Source organism: Plectropomus leopardus, chromosome 2 (genome assembly GCF_026936395.1).
Source record: "Plectropomus leopardus strain MGB_pleo_1.0 chromosome 2, ASM2693639v1, whole genome shotgun sequence".
Lineage (NCBI taxonomy): Eukaryota > Metazoa > Chordata > Actinopteri > Perciformes > Serranidae > Plectropomus > Plectropomus leopardus.
Genome location: NC_142177.1, coordinates 19,340,414 through 19,357,770, shown reverse-complemented (window position 1 = coordinate 19,357,770; position 17,357 = coordinate 19,340,414). Strand labels below are relative to the sequence as shown.

Below are 17,357 nucleotides of genomic sequence, written 5' to 3'. Positions count from 1 at the left end.
TCTCTAAAGACATTTAGAGCAAAGAACCTGCTTTTTTTTTTAAAAAAAAACTAATATTCCAAAATCTACATTTCTCCAAGAATGAACAGCATTTTAATTAATGTTCTTTAAATTTAACATTCATTAAATAACAATTCCAAAGAAATTGCCCTCATGTTCCACTTTTAAAAAGTCATCTAGCTACATATCTTAAAACAAGAGACCAATCAAACTCCAAATTATGTAATTAAAAACTAACCAAAAATTATCAATTTCTGCAAATCTTACCACTTAATTATATAACAAGTTAGGGAAACCCCCTTTGTGTGCTCATACTTGTGTCTATTTTATTTAAACTTATTTTTGATTAGGTGATTGACCACCGAATGTACTGTTTTAAAAACTGTTAATAACTATTAATGGATCATTTTGATCCAGATTTTTTTTTTCAGTTTTGACTTTTATTGTTTCTTTCAGACACCAGATACAGCAGTATTAATACTTTTACATGAATCTTGCTTCTAAGAATGGTAAAAGAAGAAGGTATAACTGCAATTGAAAAAGTAGACACACAAACACAATCCAAACAATAGACAGTACATATTGAATACATTAAAATTAATACATAATCATGTACAAAAATAGAAAAAGGATAAAAGAAAGGTATGAGGAAAAAAATCAAACAATATAATAATAATAATAAAATAAATACATAATAATTATAAATAATCAAATGAGAATGACCACATTGAATGCCTTGTCTGGAAGGAAATTATTGTCTACTTTCTGCCACATCCCACCCCATCCAGCCAGTTAAACAAGTTGCACTGCAGTTGATTTTGAATTCAATAAATTCGTCCGGATTAAAGTTTTTTCCTAATCTGTTTTAAAAGGGTACCCAATAATTTTGTAAATCTGAGGTTCATAGGAGGTAGTTTCTGGTAAGGCTATGAACCACTCAGAGGATCATCCTGTCCCATCCAGTGTCTCAATATGAGCCTCTCAGCTGTATGGAGGGCACAGATTAAAATGTTTGAACTAGGCCCTGGTTATAGATAACAGGTCAAATAGAAACAGCAGAATAAAGCCTACGGTTATTCCTACACATTAATCCCAACATTATCTCCTCGGATGGAGTTTTCTGGGTATAAATCTGTTCAGTTGAGGTTGTAAACGTCAGTCTGTTGTCTTCACATTCACAAACCTCTGCCATGTTGTTCTGAAACTGTGGAAACACACACTTGTTGATACGAAGGAATGCAATTTTCCCTGGTGACTGTGGTCTGAAGGTCAGTCTGGAAAAGTCTAAAGAGGCTGTCAGAAACATGCTGGGACGCACAAAGAGTGACCTCTACTGTACAAACTGTCCAGAATACACGTCCGTGTCAGTTATGACGTACTGACTGTTTTTACGACGGTGTGCTTACACAATGACAGTTTCCGTCAGTTTGACTCTCGTATCGTAACCGCGTTGAGCGAGCGTTTTTTCGTTTTCAATTTTTAGTCGGAACGACGATTTCATAATTTCACGCCATCGGACGACGTCGATTACGTTATCAGATACAGAAAGAGACCCGTTTTTGAGATAAGTACAAGCTGTACTTGCTGTACTTAAACTCTCAACTTCCAGCCAGAGGCCCAGCGGAGAGCTCGAGCGGCAGCTCCGAAAAGTTTGTTGTCGTCACGTGATGTGAGACGAATGTGGCGATAAAAGTTTGTTTAGATAGTAAAACTAGGTGGCGTACTACATTATTAAAACCTACCGAACACCGTTTTCACCAAAATGCCTCAACCAAAACATCGAAAGATTGCTGTTATAGGTTACAGATCTGTAGGTGAGTAACGCACACGAGCTCGTGCATAGCTAATGTTAGTAAGCTAACTGGCTAACAGGCTAACGTCCTGGCTTTGTTTTCCTCTTTAGTGTACCCGACTAACAGCGTAGCGCTAGATCACATGTGTTTATGTTTCTTTGTTCTATGTGTGTTTTCTGAGCAGTTGATTGGCAAATGACACTATAATTAACATTCTTATATGTTATTTTGACATATTTTGACCATCTGTTACTAGTAGTAACGTGTTCTGTGAAAACAAAGTTAGCTCAGCCGGTGACGTCCTGGTACAGAGCCAAGTGCTGTGTGTCGAAACTTTTAGCTTAGCATGTTTAACACAACGAGTATGCAATGGCCAGAAATAAAGGAATCCAAAGAATCAGCATGTAACCATATCCGACCTTCCACCAAGTTAATACCAGTTGTTTATTTTCTAAAATGTGTTTGTGTGGCCGGTGTTGCGCCACATTTTATGACCAATCAGATTCTGTCAGCTGCTTTAAAACAATACAAAACAATTTCAGCTGTATTGCCGTTGCAAACGTTGATACCATACTATTATATCATTTATTCTGATAACAAAAGTGGTACCTCAATAGCATTTAGACAAGGAAACTAATTTTGATAGATGTAAAGAAAGAAATGACTCCACAGACTAAAAGAGAGCCACATTGTGCTATCAGAAACTGTAGTGTATCTGAGGAGCACCATCAGTTCACCTGTCAGCCTGTGTGGATCCACTCTGTATTTTCTAGCTTTGGGGTCTTTAAAGTTATGTCAGACCAAGGACCCCTTAGCTGAATGAGAGGGGCATCTGGCTGAAACCATTTCCTTGTAATTGCTTTTGTAGCCCTTAAATTCAGTATTCCAAATAAGTGTTTTGTTTTCATATTTGTGGGTGTTGAAAGTAAAAGACCAGAAATTAGTTCATTCCACCTAAATTAAATTATTGTCCCAAATGAAGTCACTAATTCTGTATAAACCTTTTGCCTGAGTGAGGAGACTTCTGGTGTAATAAAAAAAAAAAACCCAAACAACCTCTACATAGACTCTTCCAGCCAAATGTCTTCCATATCCTCCATTTAAATTCACAACATTCTCCCAAACTTCTTCTGGGATACAAAACAACTGAGTTGCATTTTAAACTGTGCTGGTGGAGGTTGTCAGACAGAGGGCCACATCAGCCTGAGGCTGCAGTTTTTACCTGCTTTTGCTTTTCAGGGATATCAGGAAAGAAAATACACTTAAACAAGTTGTTGGAAAAGGCAAAATATTCAGGAATCAAAGCCGTTAATTAATAAGCCACTACTTAGTATTTTTTTTTGTGTTTGTGTAGTATGTGGAGGATTTTTCATTTTAATATTGAATTTAAATGGTACTAAACAACCATGTCATGTTTCTTTGTCCTGCACAGGAAAGTCATCTCTTACCATACAGTTTGTGGAAGGACAGTTTGTCGACTCCTATGACCCCACCATTGAAAATAGTAAGTGCAATTGTTAGACGGTTCATAAGATCTTGCGGCAAAGGAAGTTACAGTGGATTCTGCTTCATGTCAATAAATTTTTTTGTAATACTAGTTATTTTTTTCTCCCCAGCCTTTAACAAATTGGTCAGTGTGAATGGTCAAGACTTCAATCTTCAGCTGGTTGATACTGCTGGACAAGTAAGATGTTCTTTTACTACCTCTGACACAACAGCTGAACACTTGGTTTTATACACCCTGATGTGTAAAATCCTAATATTTAATCTTACTTTGAAATGTTTGTTTTTATTATATTAATGTTAAGTAAGATGTGTAGAGATACTTGAATGTCCAGTTAAGTCAGAAAGTTAATTTTCACAAGTCAGTGTTATCTACCTCATATTACTTTGCTGTAACTTTGCAAAAGTAAACTGGCATTATGACATGTATGCCAAAGTCAGATTGAGTCACTTAATCTAGAAGCAATAGTCTTGTATGTTTGCATGGTAACAGTCATACTCAGTGAGATTATACTACCTCTCCTCTGTCTGTAGGATGAGTACTCAATCTTTCAACAATCCCTTTCAATGGACATCCATGGGTATGTCCTCGTCTACTCAGTGACTTCCAGTAAAAGGTGAGTGGATGGCTCTGTTTTCATATCTGTGTGAATAATGAGGCATACATTGTTATAGGGTTACTATACCCATTATTAATATAATACAAACATGTTATTCCTATGGTCTAAGAGAGTCCAAAAATATTAGTAAACCTTAACAACTCTCTAAAATCCAGAAACTAGAGTGTTTAAAAAAAATCGAATTTGCGATGTCATTAAGTGTAAAGTCTGGAGCTTCTCCACAGACGGTGAAAAATGATTTAGATGATATAGATGACACTGAGAGCACTCAGGGGAATGTTCTTAGTTTATGGGAACATTTTCTGTGTCAGACCTGAGAACACCACAACCACAGAAAAAATGCTCATTGGGTATAAAAACAAAAACAAACATTCTGTGGGTCTACAAATGTAGTCTCTTATTTATTGTCTATGGAGCGGCTCCAGATTTTTTTCTTGATTACACGTTTGAGATGAAGGGCTCATTTATACTTCCTTTATGTATGATAAGAGATACACCTGTTCCAAACATTGCAAATGTCACTTCCGTCAAATTTTCATGCGTCCTTTATGTTGGCATATGTTCACGAATAATAATGATAATGATTGATGAATGATGAATGATTGATGATGAAATAATGATTGATGATTGATGATGATTTGATTTCTAAATTTAGTTTATGTTGGCCCTCTAAAAAAAATGTAATAACTAATGTTGGATAGATGCCGCTATGTGTCTTACAATTGATACCAATGTTACGGGTTGTTTTTTAATTTATTTGGCACATGTAATAATATAAGGTACAGCTCCAGTGAAATGTAATCCTACACATTACTTTCATTTGTGTGCTTAAAGGGTGTTAATAGAAAGGGGAAAAAAGCGTATCATTGAACTTGTTATTGTTACATACGGATTACTCTCTCAGATCAGTATCTAAAAGTTTTTTGATGTGTGTCTCTGCTCAGTTTTGAAGTTGTGCAGGCTCTACATGAGAAGCTGCTAGACGTGGTTGGGAAGATGCAGTAAGTTTTAGTTGAATTTCCAAAATTCAGTGCTTTCAAAATTCCCTTTTTTGTTTTATTTAAGTGATTTTTTTCCTCAACATTTTTTTCCCTTTGTTTTAGGGCTCCAACTGTTCTTGTAGGAAACAAAAAAGATCTTCACATGGAAAGGTAATCATGAGTATTGAATGTTTTTTTTTTTAGAATATAAACAGTTGTTACTGTCAGATTAAAAATAGCATTGCTAATGATGTCAGGCTTTTTAATCTTAAAAGAAAAACCTGGTGACACTGTATGTTTCTCAATTTAAAAAAATTCTTTTAAAGAAAAACCCAACAACGAATTGATCTTATTAACATGACTCGCCTGTGTAGCTTAATACAACAGAAAAGGTGTTTACTGTTTTCAGTAAGTGAAGTTTCACTTCATTTTCCCAGAGTTGTCAGACCAGAGGAGGGAAAGAAAGTTGCCGATTCCTGGGGTGCTGCATTCATGGAGTCTTCAGCCAAGGAGAATGATGTAATTATAGTTATTTCTTTTAATATCAACTCATTCACTATGTTTACATGCACAAAATATTCCTGTTTCTGCCCTTTATTTAAAAAAAAACAACAAAAAAACAATACACCTACTATACAAAACCTACGCATAAAACACTTACTAAGGTGTTTACATGGCCCATGAAAAGAAATCTTCTCATCTAATTTCTCAAATGCACTGTATACATGCCCACATAATGCGATTAAAACCTGAATAATACTGGCATATCTCATGTCTAAATCAGAAAATACTAAATTTGGAAAGACGCCTAATTTGGAATATCTAAGCAGAATATGCTGTTTACATGAATTTCATGATCAAATTGAGAGGATTGTCTTATTTGGAACAATAATGGAATACTAGTGTGCATGTAAACGTAGTCATTGATGCAGTCCACACACTAACTCTGACGTAGATTCACACTCTAATGACGATATTCTTGCACTTTAGACTGCTGTGGAGGTTTTCAAGCGGATCATTTTGGAGATGGAGAAAGCTGATGGAAATGCACCACCGGAGGAGAAGAAGTGTGCTGTAATGTAAAAGTGTATCCAGGACATCAGTAAGCTCATTTGCTGAAGACAGGAGGCACAACTTCACCAGCTTGCCAATCGTGACCTCGCCGACACCAAGACACTGCAGTGGATCTTTCTGCTCTTTTGTGATACCTGATTGATTTGATTAGCGAGGCAACTGCCCAGACAGTCGATAAACAACCCCACCAATTGTAACCACAGGAAGAAGGTTCTAAAAGCAAGATAAATCTTTGTTTTTGACAAAGAGGCACCGTCGGTGAACACTTTCTTTAAATATTGAATTATAATTTGTAACTGGGAAAAAATTGGACTTTGAGTTCAACCAAATGCTCAGAAAACGATACACAAAAATACATTGCCAAACATATTGGTCCCAATTCATTGCATTATTTTTTGGTCAACATATTATGATAATTATGAATCTAATGTTTGAGACATCATTGGCTTATGTCTCGTAACTATTTGAGTAGTTGAGTTAATGTACAGTTAGGGCTGGTTAACCTTTTTAAAGGCTGGTATTATTTCAACAGGTCTTTTTTGACAGTGATGGAGAGTCACAGTTCACATTGCTTTAAATGTGGTGTTAAAATGTCAGTATCTCTCACAAATGGTGGATTTCTTTGAACACCCTGGATTGAGATAAGAAATTTTGCTGGTTTCACAGTTCTCACTGTAATTTTTATCAACTTCTATTCAGGTACCTTTCACCAATGAACTCTTGAACTGTGTCTTCACGATGGAGGGATGTATTTGTATATCTAACAACTCACATTTTACGCTCTTCTGCTAAGCAGATTAGTCCTCTTCGATTGTTTCTTGAGTTTAACTTCTCCTCATCGACTGTAATAAAGATGGTTTCTTTTGGACAACCCTCAGAGAAATTTAGTGTAGATTGGAATAGATCTATGATATTACCATTTATGGCCTTTTTATACAATATAAGTAGAAACTTAGGAATTGGTTTGATACTATTGGTTATATTTTGAGTGGTGCAGGTTTGCTCTCCCTTCAGTATCCTAAGTAGAGTATATTCTTATAAGTGCATTGTAATTATGAACATTGTTGAGTTGCAATTTTTCAATTGCGTTTTAACACTGCGTAAGACTATTTAAGTGGCTGAAGGCTACAGAGGTAGCTTAGTTATCTTTAAGCTTGTGGTTTTGATTTGATGGTTCACACAGGCTGGTATGTAGTCCATATAATTCATTTTGTGGACTTGCATGATCACTGTCTGATCACTGATCCTTATTACCTTGTTTTTCTTAGATCCTGTAGCCTTACAAAGACACGACACAACGTGGATTTTTTCCCCCCATAATCCTCATGTTGTACCTGTAGTGGGTAATTGTAACTTTTTATCAAGTGCTTTGCTGAGTAAGTAGTTGATTGATTGACTGATGAAGGTTGAACAGAAGCTGGTGATGCTGTGTCTTGTGCCTTACAGTTCCTCAAACTCCCTTATCTGCTTCCCTTCATGACTCAAGGTGCTCTTAAAGGGTTTTTTTCTTCTGTTGACTTGATACCATGGTGCAGGTGGTGTTGTGCATCTGAACACCAATATCCCCTTGTGGGTCAATGTTAATTCAGAAATCTTGCTGTAAACAGTTTTGTATATAAATAAATCTGTTACTCATTTGATGTGTCATTTTACTGATTTGGGTTGGATGTGAGGGTAGATAAAAGTAGTAAAATGCAAGGTTGCTTATACAGTAAATAACTGCATGGTGTAAAATGGGAGCACATATATTGGCATATTACAATAACCAGTCATTTCATAATTGGGTTATGTTGTAACATCACTTCCATACTGAATGATCTTTTGATTATTGGTGATCAATGTGATGATCTTTTTTACGTCCTTCCTGCAGCAATTCCAACCTCAGCCTTTTGCTGCATGTTATCCCCTCTTACTCCCCCTTTCACACTGAAGCTGTCCTGTGAAAAAAAAAGGCTAAAAAGCCCCCCAAAATAATCTTTAAAAACAAAATCACATACATAGTTGTCATGAATGTTGAAATTATCTATAGAGACCAAAACAATTTTGTACTATGCAGTAAACATGTTTGTTTGAGGTGTAAAGTTGGGCATTTTAACATGGGAGTCTATGTGGATTTACTCTGTTTTGGAGCCAGCCTCAAGTGGCCATTTGATGTATCATAGTTTTTGGCACTTCTGCAGTGGCGGAGGTTGCCACTTGGAAAAAAACATTTTTTTTTTTCAACTCCAGGATTTCGTCTTCAACTTTTAGCTTTGACTTTCAAACATAAATGGGTAGGTTTAAAATGTAACAACTAATCTAAGGTGGATGAAGGGTCATGCATTTTCCACCAGTTACTTGGGACGGCTCAAAGAAATATATTTACAGCAGTGGGGAAAAAGTCACCTCAGCCACCCCGTCCTCAGATAAATAGAGAACAGTCCCTAACAAGAGCCATAAAGATCACAGTGTGAGGGCACACCGTCTGATCTGTTTCAGACCAGACATTGTGGTGCGGTAATACTACCTGTACTACGGTAACTACTGAACAGCCATTCTAGTTGCTCATCGCAGGTTGTAGCGGAAGACCTGTGTGTCTCTGTTAACGATCCTGACTACAGGAAGGAGACACGGCGGATGGGATATGGAGTGTGTAAGTTATTCCGTTAAAATAACCTTGTTTAGATATTTAGCTCTCTAAGAAAGCCTCAGCAACTAAGTTAACTTATGAGACTTTTCGAAGCATGCTAACGGTAGCAGCTAACCAAGCTTAGCCAGTTCTTGACAGTTAGTTGTGGGGCTAGCTCACTTGTTAGTAACGGTGGTCAGCCGTCAGGAAGGCACATATTTCTGCCCGTAGCGTTATTTAACTGTGCTTTCAGTACTGGATATCGCTGGACAGTCGTTTAATAGTGAATGTCAAACAAGACAATGTGTCATGTATTGCCTCACAAGGGTAACCGACGTTAAGATACGGAGCTTAAATAACAAGTCACCTCGACTGTTTTTTTTAATGTCAACAGACTGTGACACGGCAGTTAGCTTAATGCTAATATTTTGCTAACGTCTATATTGTGTATTATATATAATAATAGATATATTATATTATTCAGAATGACATTATTCATCTTGAACATAACTTCAACAACGATTACACTGTCGGTGTGCCAACCAGGCACCATTAAATTATAGCAGTAGTGTCGAAATAATCTTTTACAGCTGGGGAATCAACATTAGTTATGTTGCACAACATGTACTTAAGGAAACAGTTTAGATAAGCTTTTTGATGTTCAAAAAATGATCTGACTTCAGTGTGTAACAGTTACAGTGCGTGCAAACTGTCGTTGAGTCTGGCTCTAGCATACATGCATATTTACACCACATCCCTACATTAACTACTTTGGGATTGTTTTAGTAGTTATGCAGGCTTTTGTATATCAACAGAGCTCCCATATTTACATTCACTTGTTTTGGAGGCCAAACTGACAGTTAGTAACTTTAACCATTTTATTTCAGATTCCAGTGACTATTGATGATCTTGAGGGCAAGAAGGACCCGGTCATAGAGGGTAAAGGGATTTTAATAAATGCCATGAGACCAAACTGACAAACAGACATTAAACAAAACAATGAACAAGTGTCCTTAATTGTGTCTCTCATTCTTGCAGACCCAGAACACAATGTGTACACCAGATTTATGAAGTCCCACCGGTGTTATGACCTCGTACCTACCAGCTCCAAACTGGTTGTGTTTGATACATCACTTCAGGTAAAACAAAAGCGTAAAATGTAGATGCACGTAAATGTATATGTCAGTGTAGATTTAAATGTTTCGTATGGTTCATTTTACAGGTCAAGAAGGCATTTTTTGCTCTTGTATCTAATGGGGTAAGAGCTGCACCTTTGTGGGACAGCAAGAAACAGTGCTTCGTTGGTAAGGAGAGTTTTCATTTGGCACACTTTGTGTTTATCTCTGTAATTAAATAGAGAACTTAGTTTATTCTCCTCATGGATTTTTGCAGGTATGCTGACCATCACAGACTTCATTAACATCCTACATCGCTACTACAAATCTCCATTGGTAAGATGGTGGACAGTAACTGGTTGTAGTCCTTAGATTGTAAGATTACTGAAGGTGTCACATTTGAAATGTCTAAGTTACAAAAAAAAAATACAGGCTTATTTTGTCATAGACTAATACTGTATGTTGCTGAATGTGCTCTTGCTCATTTCCATTTGTATGTAGAGCTTGTCTTGACTTTCTTCTTAGTTCCTCTTAAAGATGTTAAGCTGATCTCTCTTTGTAATCTTCAGGTTCAGATATATGAGTTGGAAGAACACAAAATTGAAACATGGAGAGGTGAGAAAGTTTAATTATTATGTAATGCATTCCTATTATTGACTCATGTAAAGGTACTGACAACATTTTCTCTTCTTTTTTGTAACAGAGTTGTATCTTCAAGATTCTTTTAAGCCCTTGGTTAGCATATCTCCCAATGCAAGGTGAGTTGTTAAAAATATATGTAAATGAATGCTTGGTTTGACAGTAGAGGCATCTACATTTTGTTGTTAGTGTCAAACTTCACTTTTCTGAACAAACAGATGTTGCATGCTGGGACATATAACTAGGGGGGATCTGATGGTCTAGTCTGTAGCAGTAACTCTTAAAGGTTGGCTTATTTCCAGCAGCAAAGTACAAACTGGTGTCTGAAATGTTCCACCTTTTCTTATTCTTTTGATCAGAGTCTCTCTTAATAGAGTCAGACATCAAACATTACCTGGAAGTTAGCTGTGGCTACCAGTAGTTTCTCCAAAACTACACTAAAAGTCTTTTTCAATGTTTTCTGTCTAAATAAAGTTGCTGGCAAATTAAAAGTTTTGTTTGTACCCATAATATGTATCATATAAATGCTGTACTTAACTTACATTAAAAGTTAATACGTTTCTTTTAAAAAGTTGACAAGCCAACATTAGTAACTATCTCTTAGCTATTCTTCCTTTCACTTTCTTTTATAAAGCGATCTTATCTCACACCATGCTCTCTTTGTACTAACTCTATTAATTTCTCTGTGTCACAGTTTGTACGATGCAGTATCATCTCTGCTGAAGAATAAGATCCACAGACTGCCTGTAATCGACCCGCTGACGGGGAACACACTTTATATTCTCACACACAAGAGGATTCTCAAGTTCCTGAAGCTTTTTGTAAGTCCCCTTGGTTTCTCTTCTGATAAAGACAGATGCCTTGTACAGAGTACAAGACTCTTAGCTACATTTAAGGAAACAGGTTAACTATAAAAGTGTTTTACAAAAACAACCATTCTCCTAAAGTTTGAATCAAGTGTCCAAACTCTCTTGATGTTGTTTTCAGATATCAGAGATGCCAAAACCTTCGTTCTTGAGTCAAACTTTAGAGGACCTGAACATCGGAACATTCCAGAACATAGCAGTGGTCCGCACAGACACACCCCTGTACACAGCGCTGGGTATTTTTGTTGAGCAACGAGTGTCTGCGCTCCCTGTTGTGGATGACAAAGGTATGTGAGCTCGTTGAAATTACATCCTTGTTGATTTTGCATTAATGATCGTAGACCTCTTATTTTTTATTTGTGTACTGATATGCTGCCTCTGTCTTGCAGGTCGAGTGGTGGATATATACTCAAAATTTGATGTTATAGTAAGTTGTTATCTGTCTGTTACCCCACTTGTGCTTTCACTTTGTATTGCAGCTGCTGCACAACAATTTCTTGTAGGAGAATTAAATATTTTTTTATCTTTAAATAGTGGAAGGCGCCACGTGCAATTTCCCAGAGCCTAAGATGATGCATTTAAGTAATTGTTTTATTTGACCATCAGTTCAAACCCCCCAAATAACTGGTTTACAATCAGATATGACAATGAAAAGCATCAAATAATCACATTGCGAAACTTTAACCAGAAAGTCTTAAAAGTTTTATCAAAAAAGTTTGGCTGAGAAATGCTGCTTAGCATGTGTAGGTTTCAAAATTAGGTACTCACAAAAATGACCAAAAAAGGAGGGATTGGTTAGACTTGTTATTTCTTATGTCAGTAAGTCAAAACCAAAAAATTCCAAGACACACTGACTTTTTTTGTTTGTTTGGGTTAGGGTTTTTACAAAATTTAAAAAGCCTTTAATAAATGGGTTTGCCGCCTGTGCGTTTCAACATACTGTCTACATCAGGGCATGTAGAAACATGTGGCAGCTGACGGATATACCAGGGCTGATGTCAGGTGTCAGGCAATCAGAGCAGCACTTGATAACAGTCACAGGTGCAATCAATTAATTGAGTGTTCACACACTCAGGTCAACTCCAACAAAGCTCCAGCGTGCTCAAGACCAGCAAATCATTCACTGATTCAACAACATGAGGCACAGGTCGCATAATTATATACAAAAACATCAATAATTAATAAAGAAATACATATCTGTACAGGTTACATGAATTCTCAATAAAGGTTCCGATGTTTTACCAGAGCTGACCACCTGCAGTCAGAACAGAGAAGAAAGATGTCTAGGGAGTGGAAGAGGATTTGGGGAAAGGAGGGATGACACTATTACATCACAGATATGGAACATAGTCCAGCTCTTCATTTAGGCTCATAGTGGCCCTTAACTGGAAGATCTGGAAGTTTCTCCTTTTAACAGTTTCTTTAGTTTATTTCCCCACTGCTTTGATGCCCTGATGAAGACTGTATGTTGAAATGCGTAAGGCGTCAAGCCTGGGAATGTTTTGGTTTTGACTTACTGACATAAGAAATAACAAGTCCAACCCCTCCCTCCTTTTTTGTTCAATGTTTTTACTTGAAATCGATTTCTCTATTATCAAAATATTTGACAATAATTTTTTTTGTGGATTGATTGATTGAGTCATTGTTGCAGCTCTAATATTGAGAGTATAGTTTGACAATATGAAAACAGACAATAGACATTTTCAAATTTCTTTTTTTCTAATACTTAAATATTTAATTCACTGGATGGGCAACAAACAGATATTCTCATGTGATTATTTCATCTCATTTCATCACATTGCATGTAGCTTGATAGAGGATGTATCAAATCACTCAGCCTTACATGAGAAATTAATTTGTTTAGTGTTTTGGCACGTGTCTCATGGCTAAAATGTTTAACTGTATATCTTTAAAACTATTGTGCAGTTTAAGATAATGAAACACTGTTAACCTGAAGGCCTGTGCTTTGTTATAGAACCTGGCCGCAGAGAAGACGTACAACAACCTGGATGTGACAGTGACCAAAGCCTTGCAGCACCGCTCTCAGTACTTTGAAGGCGTACTGACCTGCAACAGGCACGAGACCCTGGAGGCCATCATCAACAGACTGGTGGAGGCCGAGGTGAGAGCTGGATGTCATTACGTGTCATCAAGTAGCCATCTGGTGGCTGGTTTGTCCCCTGTTGCTTTCGGTTTTTACTGCCCAGAGTGTAATGAACTATATCCTATGATAAACAGTGTTCCTCCACACCTATTATTCTTTTTTAAATTAAAGTTCTAAATAGAGGGACACGTCAATCACCACCTGAAAATGAGCCAAGGCTACTACCTGCTCTGCATTTAGTAGCAGTTTATTGATAACAAAACTAAATGAAGTCAAAAACATGTTTTACACCTGAGTGACAGACTGTGCACACATCTACTCTTACAAATGTTATCGCTGCCTTGGTTCAAGTTTTGAACTGCTTAAGAAAGGCTCAGACGACAGGAGTTACAGGCTAATATATCACTGAATGACCCCTCCCAACAATTAGAGGAAAAATCTGGTCTGGGACATCGGTTGATTTTCTCACTGAAGAATACATGACCCGTGTTGACCCAGGGTTCCCACAGTCATGAAATTCCTGGAAAAGTTATGAAATTAGAAAAAAAACTGTTTTCCAGTCCTGGGAATGGTTTGAAATTAACAGAATGTTTTAGGAAAGTTTTGAAAATATATTATTTTGGCTTTTATTTATAATATATTCTTAAAAAACTCAAAATATGTGCCTCGTATTACTAATTAAAAATCTAGTGCTATTTTGTGCGACCAAATAATGATCAGATATAAAACCTTTGATGAACAAGAATTAAATGCATACAGACATGTCAAAATTATAACCCAAACACACATAACATTGCACAGATGGATTCTCTGCTCTGGTCTGCTGGTACATGCAGCTGTTTGGTGGCAGAAATGTCTGATGAGGGAATAAAGTTAGTAGTCACTTGTGTGACTACTGTTCAATAATATATGGCATTATTGCTATATAAGCCAACCTTTTTTTAACTACCTCAATAAAGTTGGAAAAATGAAATATTATGGAAGTTACCCTTCTGCTTTTTTTGTGCTGTTAAGCATAATTAACATCACAGTGGGTTGTTGCACCACATCAGTTTCCATTTTCCTTGCATCTGCTTCCCCATGAGGTCATATGTGAGGTGGTGCATTCATGTAACAACATCCTGTAGTGTGTGATGCACCAATATTTTCAAGTCATCTAGTTCTTGCATGTTTAAGAATGCAGTGAAGAACTCCGAAAGTTCTCGTTATATGCGTGATGCAACATAATTTCAGAATTGGTTTGGATTTTAAAACTCCTGCAGTCTGAACCTGACTTCAGTCTCCATGATCTCTCAGCCATTTAAAAGAAATGACAGACTCATAGCCTCTGCTGTGTGTGTATAGTAACAGCGTCATGTATCAGTTAAGAGTAATGTTGATGGTCCTCTTGTGTGTCCTTCAGGTGCACAGGCTGGTGGTGGTGGACGAGCAAGATGTGGTGAAGGGAATTGTCTCCCTTTCAGATATCCTCCAGGCACTAGTGCTGACTGATGGAGAGGAGGGTAAGTACAGTCATGTAGCTGTCTTCAGATTTTTAACGTGTACACATTGTTTATCGAAGTATTGGGCCACACCTCTTAATCGTTGAATTCAGGTGTTTCATTCAGCCCCATTGCCACAGGTGTGTAAAATCAAGCACCTAGCCATGCAGTCTGCCTTTACAAACATTTGTGAAAGAATGCGTCGATCTAAAGAGCTCACTGAATTTGAGCGTGGTACTGTGATAGGATGCCACCGTTTCAACAAGTCAGTTTGTGACATTTCTTCCCTCCTAGATATTCCACGATCAACTGTAAGTGGTATTATCGCAAAGTGAAAGCGTTTAGGAACCACAGCAACTCAGCCACAAAGTGGCAGGCCACCTGAAGTTACAGAGCGGGGACGCTGAGTGCTGAGGCACATAGTGCGTAAAAGTCGCCAATGCTCTGCTGATTCAGTAACTGTAGCGTTCAAAACGTCCTGTGGCATTAACATCACCACAAAAACTTTGTGACGTGAGCTTCATGGTGTGGGTTTCCATGGCCTAGCAGCTTCATGCAAGCCTCACATCACCAAGCACAATGCCAAGGAGTGGTGTGAAGCACGCCGCCACTGGACTCTGCAGTACTGGAAACCTGCCTGACTGCATTGTGCCAACTGTAAAGTTTGGTGGAGGAGGGATAATGCTATGGGATTGTTTTTCTGGGATTGGCCTTGGCCCCTTGGCTCCAGTGGAGGGAAATCTTAATGCTTCAGCTTACCAAGACATTTCTTACCAATACTTTTGTCCATATAGTGTATGTTGCTGTTAAACTAATTGATGAATTGATTGTTGTCTCCACAGGCACAGCTTGAGGAGGTAACTCCGATAAGGACAGGCTACACAGAGCAAAGGAAGAAAGAACAGGCACTTGAGGGGAATTTGTCCGTATGTTGAAGTATTAACAATCACCTCCTGTAACCAGGCTTCATATATTCACACATGAAGACTTCTCTCTCTCTCTGCAGAAATATGAAGCTTTTGCAACTCAGCAATATAAAATTGAAGTAGCACAAGAAAAACAGCAGCTCTTGTAAATCGAGCCAAATTCCAAACCAGCAGAGAGAGACAGCCAAGTATGTAAAAGCACAGGAGATGTCTGAAGAGGAGCTGATGGCAAGGGATCATTCCCACCTCTGTGGTTTCTGATCTAGGACCATTAATAAAGGCTTTGATTACAAATGTATTCCCGATAATATAAACGATGTAATCAGTTTAACTGATTTATCTGTATTGCCTTTTGCTGGCAACATTTCATCTCTACACTAAGGCTGAAATCTAAATGCACATAAAGCCTATAAAGGGTTAATTTGTAAACATTGTGTAACTTTGTCAGATCAACGTTCACTGTGTGTTCTAGCACGTTCTGACCCATCCTACTTAGACTGATTTTGTTATACAGCTAGTTTGATCATTTAAACGCAGGTGGAGGATTTATTTGTAAATCATTTTTACCAGGAGCTACTAATTCACACGTTTATGGTTATATGGTTACAGAAATATTTATCTGTATGTCCAGTATATCTCATATGCACTGTACATATAGTACATGCATACAAAAACTAGCTTTGAGCTATTTTTTGGTGAAGGTTGAAAAATATCTAGTTTTTTTAGCATTGAAACACTAGATCTTAAAGACCTCAGAGATAACAGAAGTTTGCACTGGTCAGGTAATTTAAAGGATGATTTCACAGACGTAGAATGAAAAAGGCCTGGTCATGGTCGAACTACACTTTCATCAAGTCAGGTTTCAGATTCAGGACCTGACCCCCCCCCAAAAAAAGCTCTGAATAAATTTTAAGGCAGTTTTAATGAAAAAACAGATTTATGTAAATTTGTCACTATTAATTCAAGTAGTAGTGTGTGAAGAATTCAAGGGCTCAGGTTTTAATCTTGTGTAGCAAACCTGGAGGAGCACATTAGGCTCTCGAGATAACCTCATCGGCGAAGTCCAGAACAGCATTGATGAATCTGCTGTTAAGAGACGACCATTAATTGTGCTGTGTTTTGTTTGCTCTGGATATTTATAGGTTTTATGTTTTGCCATTTTGTCTCTGTTGTCATGTATAACAAAATGTTAAATGGATTCTAAGTTTTCTGCCTGTTTTGTTACACATTGGCATTATCGGCGTTAAAGGGATTTGCTTTTTCTTCAATGCTGCAAGATCTCATGTTTTGGAAAAGTGGTCCATCACAAAACTAATGGTCAAGTTAATGAGTTCTGTGGCATTGTTTGTTTTCTGATCTTCTGGGTGTGTTATGTTAATGTCAGTTACAGTCATTGATGACGTATCTGAACATCAAGTCTAATACATGTATTCAACTGTTATCTGTTCATTGCGTTTTGGAGACTTCATTAGAATCTCTTAATACCAGCATTTCCTTGTCATTTTCTCAATGGACCAGGGACATGTCACACTTCTGTTTTGGTATATATTAAATTTAATGTGTATAACTGTATGTAAATGCACATGTTTTGTAGTAATCTACATTGAGATCATGATAGAAAGAATGAGCAATAAAAGGTTCTTTGAGA

At 37.3% G+C, this 17,357-nt stretch overlaps 2 protein-coding genes across 2 annotated transcripts; both read left to right on the top strand.

Moving 5' to 3' along the window:
* Positions 1–1,382: 1,382 nt before the first annotated feature.
* On the top strand, positions 1,383–7,607 carry rhebl1 (Ras homolog, mTORC1 binding like 1). Its single transcript, XM_042509350.2, has 8 exons — positions 1,383–1,814; positions 3,226–3,297; positions 3,410–3,477; positions 3,831–3,913; positions 4,861–4,917; positions 5,020–5,067; positions 5,334–5,415; positions 5,887–7,607. The coding sequence occupies exons 1-8, from the start codon at positions 1,763–1,765 to the stop codon at positions 5,977–5,979; spliced, it is 555 nt and encodes a 184-aa protein (XP_042365284.1). The 5' UTR covers positions 1,383–1,762; the 3' UTR covers positions 5,980–7,607.
* Positions 7,608–8,448: 841 nt separating this feature from the next.
* Positions 8,449–17,357, top strand: prkag1 (protein kinase, AMP-activated, gamma 1 non-catalytic subunit). Its single transcript, XM_042503878.2, has 13 exons — positions 8,449–8,602; positions 9,466–9,517; positions 9,617–9,717; positions 9,801–9,882; positions 9,971–10,029; positions 10,263–10,308; positions 10,397–10,451; positions 11,027–11,153; positions 11,320–11,485; positions 11,588–11,625; positions 13,174–13,320; positions 14,705–14,804; positions 15,626–17,357. The coding sequence occupies exons 1-13, from the start codon at positions 8,594–8,596 to the stop codon at positions 15,634–15,636; spliced, it is 993 nt and encodes a 330-aa protein (XP_042359812.1). The 5' UTR covers positions 8,449–8,593; the 3' UTR covers positions 15,637–17,357.